We start from the raw sequence: 6595 nt of genomic DNA on the forward strand, positions 1-6595 counted from the left end.
CAATTTTCATTCTTGTAACTGTGTTTTTTACTTGGGGAATTACTAAATGAAATGAAACGTTTCAAAATGTTGTTACAGTTTATTTATTCTTATGTTTAGTTAATAGGACATGGGTAAGGGGGATTGGGATGAAACTGAATCGGCTACACTTGTCACTTCTATGAGTAACGTTGCTGTCTTCTCTTCTGTTGAACCGTTTGCATGATCTTGGTTCCTAATGTCCTTTCAAACTATTCGTGTATTCGGGACTCCGCCATATAGGGTGATGACGTCACTAGGGGCAGCTCGTCGTGGTGACGTCACTAGGGGCAGTACGTGGTGTTGACGTCATTGGGGGCAGCACGTGGTGGTGACGTCACTTGGGGCAGGACGTGCTGTTGACGTCACTAGTTGCAGCTCGTCGCGTTTTTGATCTCGCCGCCACAGCAGCGCTGTGATGTCAAGTCGTAAGGCACGGTCTGGCAGCAACCCTGTGTTGTGTAGTTGTAAGGCTCAGTCCTGCAGCAGCGCTCTGTCCTGAAGTTGTAGGGCTTGGTATTACTACAGCAGCGGTGCGTCCTAGAGCTGTACGTTTCATCCCCACAGCAGTAATGCCCTGTTCCACCCGGCTTGATCTGGTTTTGACAGCAGGTGTGTGTGGTATAGTTGTAGGGTTGAGCCCCACAGCACGTATGCTGCGATCCGCCTGGCTTGATCTGGTTTTGACAGCAGGTGTGTGTGGTTCTGTCGTACGAAAGGGCGCCACAGCAATAATGGTTGGTTCCTCCCGGGATGACTTTGCTACTGCAGCAGGTGTGTGTCGTCTTGTTGTAGGTTTCAGTTCCGCAGCATCCCTGTGTCTGGTAGCTGTAAGGCGTACTACCGCAGCACCTATAATACGGTCCCCCCGATTTGATTTGGCCGCCGCAACAAGCGTGGGTCAGGATGTCGTATGTCTGGTTGCCACAGCAACGGTAGTTCGTTCCTCCCGACAGGACGTTCTTTTTTTCGCAGCAGTTCTGAGTCTTGTAGTTGTAGGCCTGTTTTTTGCAACAACGGTAATCCCTTCCTCCAGGTACAATTTTTTCGTTGCAACAGGTGTGGCTGCTGGAGTTGTAGGCCTTGTTGCCGCAACACCAATGGTTGAATCCTCCAGGCATGACTTTACCTGCGCAACAGCTTTTGGTCGTTCGGTTGTAGAGTCGAGTCGCGCAGCAGCCCTGTGTGCGGTAGTTGTAGGCGCGATCACCGCAACAAGCGTGAAGGCTTCCACCGGCCTTGACCTTTCCGCCACAGCAAGTGTGTGTCCTCCTGTTGTAGGCCCGTGTTAAGTTGCAACAGCCTTCGGCATTATATCTCGCGTCGTAGGACTGGTCGCCACAGCAACGATGGTAGTACGTTCCACCCGGTCCCACTTTCCCTGCACAGCATTTCTGTGTGCGGGAGTCGTACGTCTTGGATCCACAGCACTGTTGATATAATCCGCCAGGCTTGACCTTGCCCAGGCAGCAGCTTTCATTTGTGTAGCTGTAGGTTTTGTTCCCGCAGCATCTAAAGGAAGGGCCCCCTTGCTTTATGTTGCCGTTACAGCAGGTCTGGTTGTTGTAGTTGTACGTCTTGCTCTCGCAACATCTTCTGTCCGGGCCACCTTTCTTGATCTCGCCTTCACAGCAGGTCTGGTTGCTGTAGCTGTAAGTCTTATTCCCGCAGCATCTTCTGTCCGGGCCACCTTTCTTGATCTCGCCTTCGCAGCACAGACGTTTCCTGGGGTTGTACGACTCGTTGCCGCAGCACTGGTGGCTGATCCCCCCTGATCGCAGCTCTCCTCCACAGCAGGTTTGTTCCCGTTTGCTGTAGAGTGTTTTAGTCTCCGTTCCGCAGCAGCCGTGTGTCCTTTTCAGGTAGCTCTGGTTTCCGCAGCAGCCGTGAGACTTGTACTTGTAGCTCTGGTTTCCGCAGCAACCCCAGTTGCGCCAGCTACCACCCAACCCCACGTGACCGTTGCAGCATTTGTGAGTCTTGACGTTGTATGTCTGGTTGTTCCCGCAGCAGTAATAATCCTCTCCGCCCTTGATGACCTGTCCGTCGCAGCAGGTGTGCGTCAGGGAGTGGTAGGTCTGGTTGCCGCAACATCTGTGGTATGTTCCACCGGGGAGAATGACGTCATTGCAACACGTGTGGGTTTGGGCGGACGAGACCTGGCCGCCGCAACAGTCCTGCGAGTAGTAATTGTAGGACTGGTTGCCACAGCAGCCGTAGTATTTCCCACCCGGGAGTAAGTTGCCGTTACAGCATTCGTTTTCCGTCCATTTATAAGCCTTGGTTCCACAGCAACGGACTTTCCTCCCCCTGCCCCTCACGACCTCGCCGTCGCAACATCTATGATTTTTGGACTTGTAGGGCTTGCTACCACAGCACAGGTACCCAACTCCGCCCTGCCCGACCGTGGAGTTGCAGCAGCTTTGTGTTGTCTGGTTGTAGAGCTGTGTTCCGCAGCAACCCTGTGTCACAGGATCATAGGCCTGGGCTCCACAGTCTGCACCTGAAGAAACAAGAAAAGTTAGGTCGCGTGAAGCGATATCAACACATCATCATAGGCCTGGATTCCACAGTATTCACCTGGAAAAACAAGAAAAGTTAGGTCGCGTGAAGCGATATCAACACATCATCATAGGCCTGGATTCCACAGTAATCACCTGGAGAAACACGAGAACAATTAGGTCACGCGAAGCGATATTACAACATTTAGTCAATCCATCGGCCTGAAACTGAAAACGGTCAACACTGAAAACCTAGGGTCAGCCATCAACATGTCTACAGAAAAAAAAATTCACAAGCCGAAATCCGAAGACCGAGACGGGTTGAGCTGGTCTCGGCGAGGCATGAAAACATGACTTGATCAGCATAAACACCTTTTCTATCATTGTTGCCATATTTTTTTTTTTTTTTAGAGTAAGCATGACATATCTGTATATGTTTGTAGACAGGGGACGATAACGAAGATAATGCAATAATTAATAAATTGGTAATTGAATTTTGAAAATGTTCATGACCAACTCATTCGTATCTTTAGGCTTTCAAGCTTAAATACAATCTCATAGTCCAGACTGAAGCAACAATTGCTTGACCAACATGCCAATCAATTTGATTTGAAAATGAGGTCACCACGGAGCCTGGACTTGTTTGACAAACGAATATGACGTCATCAAATACATTTATTTAAATGATTGAAACAAAAATCGTTTTGTGATATAATTTGGAAGAATTCGAGTGGACATGTTGGTTAACATGTACTGTTAATGTCCATGCAATTGCTCCACACATGCATTTAAAACAATAGAATCTAATTTGCATAAAGGATTTTCTTTAATAATTTTAAGCTCATTTTCTGAGTAAAAATGATATATCAATATATTTTTTGAGTCAGTGAAGGATACAGAATACATTGCAATCAGTTTTGAATCAGTTTTTAAAAATCGAATTTCAATGAACCCACTCAAACATAATTGTTAAACTTCGGAACTGAAATATCATAGACAGAGTCGAAGACTTTTGACCAAACTTTGGAGCGATTTCAGTCAAAAGTACGTCACCGCGGTGCGTCCTCAATTTTTTTTCTCCAAAAGTCGTTATCAAAGAAAATTATAAAAGAAAACCCTGTCGGGGTTTTATCTGGAGAAAAAAACCTCCCACTTTAAAGTTTTAAAAAGATCTGCCAGGCGGTTTTTCTCCACCACCGATTCCTGGTCTGTTGTTCAATTAACGAACTCTTTTTGCCTGGATGAACACGGTTTTTACACCCCCGGTATAGGGGTGTGTATAGGATTCGGTCGATGTGTTTGTTTGTTTGTTTGTTTGTGTGTTTGTGTTCGCATATAGATCTCAAGAATGAACGGACCGATCGTCACCAAACTTGGTGAACAGGTTCTATACATTCCTGAGACGGTCCTTACACAAATTGGGACCAGTCAAACACACGGTTAGGGAGTTATTGGTGGATTAAGATTCTACAAGGACTTATAGAGGGACATATTAATGGTCAAAGGGAAATAACCTTCTCAGTTGGTGGCAGTGAGAATGGTAAGGACGGGGGTGTTTTTCCTACCTCGGAGGAATTTCTTGTTTTTAATCGCCATCAAGACTGTACCGAATTTGTGCCACATGTACTGTATTAGCAATCGATTTTGGCTTTGCAGGACCAAACTTATTTGTCAAGCTTAGATATAGTAGTGATAGCAGTTGCTTTCAAAGCAACTGCGGTAAATCTGCCGATATATAGTGACGCAGAACGCGAATACAGGTTCCCAGGACACTGTTAAACGGAGATTTTATATCAAGAAACTAAGCATGCCTTGCAGGCTTGCTGACCTCATAATGATCTCGAGCAATTTGCCAAAGTTAGTTATTTTCATTACACATCTACGTTCTCATTGTCTTACTCATTATTATAGTGCGGAGATACAGAGAAAAAAAGAAACAAAGACAGAAGCACAGAGAGAGAGAGAGCCGAACAGATGGACAGAGACAGAGACCTGAAGCTAATTCGGGAAGAAAAAACACCTCGGAGCTAAAGTTTTCTCATGCTTGCACAAAAATGTCGCAGGCGATGCCATAATCTCTCGCCTTTCAATATAATGTCATCTACGTTATCCAGACTTGATATGACGTTCTCCTATCTATCATCAGGATGCACTTGTTATGGTAGACAATATAGAACTTGTTTGAAGGAAAACGCAACATTCTCACAGACAGTACTTCTGCTACTGCAACTTTTAGTGCTAATAATTATAAAACTACTGACCTAGTACGTGTTGCACGTGGAAGACTGCAAACAGCACAGCTGTCAGCGCAAACAGCATCCCGCCAGGCATGTTCCTGCAAGGGAAAGACCATCTCCACATGAAGTACTGTGTTTGAGTAACAGAAGTTTCGCACTAAAATGTTTCATCTTTCTCTATTACGATGCTAACGACAATTTATCTATTTTTGGACATGGCAGATTGTGAACAATGCTCACATATACATGCACCGCTGAAACAAGAAGACATCATAGATCAATTCCATATATCTGACCCTCCACCACGGAGTGAGTCGCATGTCACCTTTGCATGATTTTCATATTTGTATATTTTCTTAAAGAGCTTTTTATGCTCTATCCAGTGGTGAAAACCGTTTTAGAAAAGAGCGTACCCTGTTTGAGTTATAAGCCTGTGACTAAGGTGACCCTCACACTGTTACCAGACACTCCCCGGACTTATATTAAGCCTAGGGCAGAACCGCACGAGGTGACATGCCACTCATTTCGTGGTGGAGGGTCACATATATATCTGTCATGTGATATAACTCAACATGCATATTTTTTCAGAGTACAATCATTTTTACCTCTTCTGATACCTTTGTCCACAATTTGGGTAATGGTACATTTTGTAGGTCTGTGTAGTAATGGCAGGTCAATTGTTTTAATTGTTTGGTATGAGATTGTGTGGACTCTGTGCTGCATTATGCAATTATGTTGCGTTAAAATCGCTCAAATATTTTAAATAATTATATTTTTACAAGTTGAGAAACGAATCTGATGTTGGCCTACGTAAACGTCATATAATTATGCTATTACAGCCATATCGGAAAGACACGTTGCGCTTATTGACATAAATACACATCATTACAGCAAACGTATACTAAGTTAAAGATTTGCACCATTTAAAAAATAGTTCCTGTTATTGTAATTGACCGTTCAGATACCCCATGCAATTACCATACCCTCGTGTATAGTATGTATGATTCTTGGCATATGAAAAATGCTGTATCATTGAGTCTGTCCGGTAGATTTATCTTATTTTTTACACTTGTAATACACATTCTTAAATTATCACAGTTTAAACATTAACAAAGTATTAGTGAAGTCGATTTTTTTTATCCATTGCTGTTGTTTGCTTTTAAGTATGATAAATGCCGCTGTTTTACTATGAGAAATGGATTATGCTAAGATCTGTCGAACAGTTAATATGAAGAGTGAATCCTTGAATTTAAAAACAAATTTGACTGATAAAAGCAGATGATTTTAGAAGTAATTGCTATAAATTATCATAAAAAAGGGAAAGTCGCTCAAATGCGTCCCACGTCAATCTGATGTGAATAAAAATAAAATCCCAGGAAACAAAGCATGTAATAAAACAGAGAAGCAAATTACTTACAAGTTCAAATGTCCTCGTCCGACGCAGAAAAATGTTGAGCGATGTTCCTGTCAGATTTCCAAGTCCTGGTTAGGTCCGACTCCTTTGGCCGGAATGAAGCTTATTTCGAGCGCACTCCGTTGGTTAGCTTTTTTTTATACGCTGCTTGCAATGAAATATCCCGTTCATGATATTTGACGTCAATAAAACTACTTAATTACTTTGCTGTGTGGTAGAGATTAACTTTTATTATTCTGTGATCACAGAGGAAAGGGCTTTTCAACACAATAGTACGATGTAAGGGGCTTACATAAATTCAATATTGTCAGCAGATTTCGGGTTAGATTTGGAAGAAAAACAAGATTCTGTGGGTTAAAGATGCCCTTTCGTTTCACGTGTTTTTGTTTAACTCAAATGCGAACTGTGGCTTGAGTGTTTCATGT

The 6595-nt window shown here is 43.5% G+C and overlaps 1 protein-coding gene across 1 annotated transcript in view; it reads right to left on the reverse strand.

Annotated features, from left to right (window-relative positions):
* The window catches only part of LOC138950421 (Kruppel-like factor 18), a 6339-nt gene extending 38 nt beyond the window's left edge, over nt 1-6301 (reverse strand). The window contains exons 1-3 of the mRNA XM_070322159.1: nt 6174-6301; nt 4781-4854; nt 1-2521 (exon numbers count right to left, since the gene is read on the reverse strand). The exon at nt 1-2521 is cut by the window's left edge and continues 38 nt beyond it. Coding sequence (XP_070178260.1) covers nt 387-2521; nt 4781-4850 — 2205 coding nt within the window. The 5' untranslated portion in view covers nt 4851-4854; nt 6174-6301 and the 3' untranslated portion in view covers nt 1-386. The remainder of the gene's footprint in view (nt 2522-4780; nt 4855-6173) is intronic.
* Between the last annotated feature and the right edge of the window lie 294 nt (nt 6302-6595).

The sequence above is a fragment of the Littorina saxatilis genome, linkage group LG16 (genome assembly GCF_037325665.1).
Source record: "Littorina saxatilis isolate snail1 linkage group LG16, US_GU_Lsax_2.0, whole genome shotgun sequence".
NCBI classification, from domain to species: Eukaryota; Metazoa; Mollusca; class Gastropoda; order Littorinimorpha; family Littorinidae; genus Littorina; species Littorina saxatilis.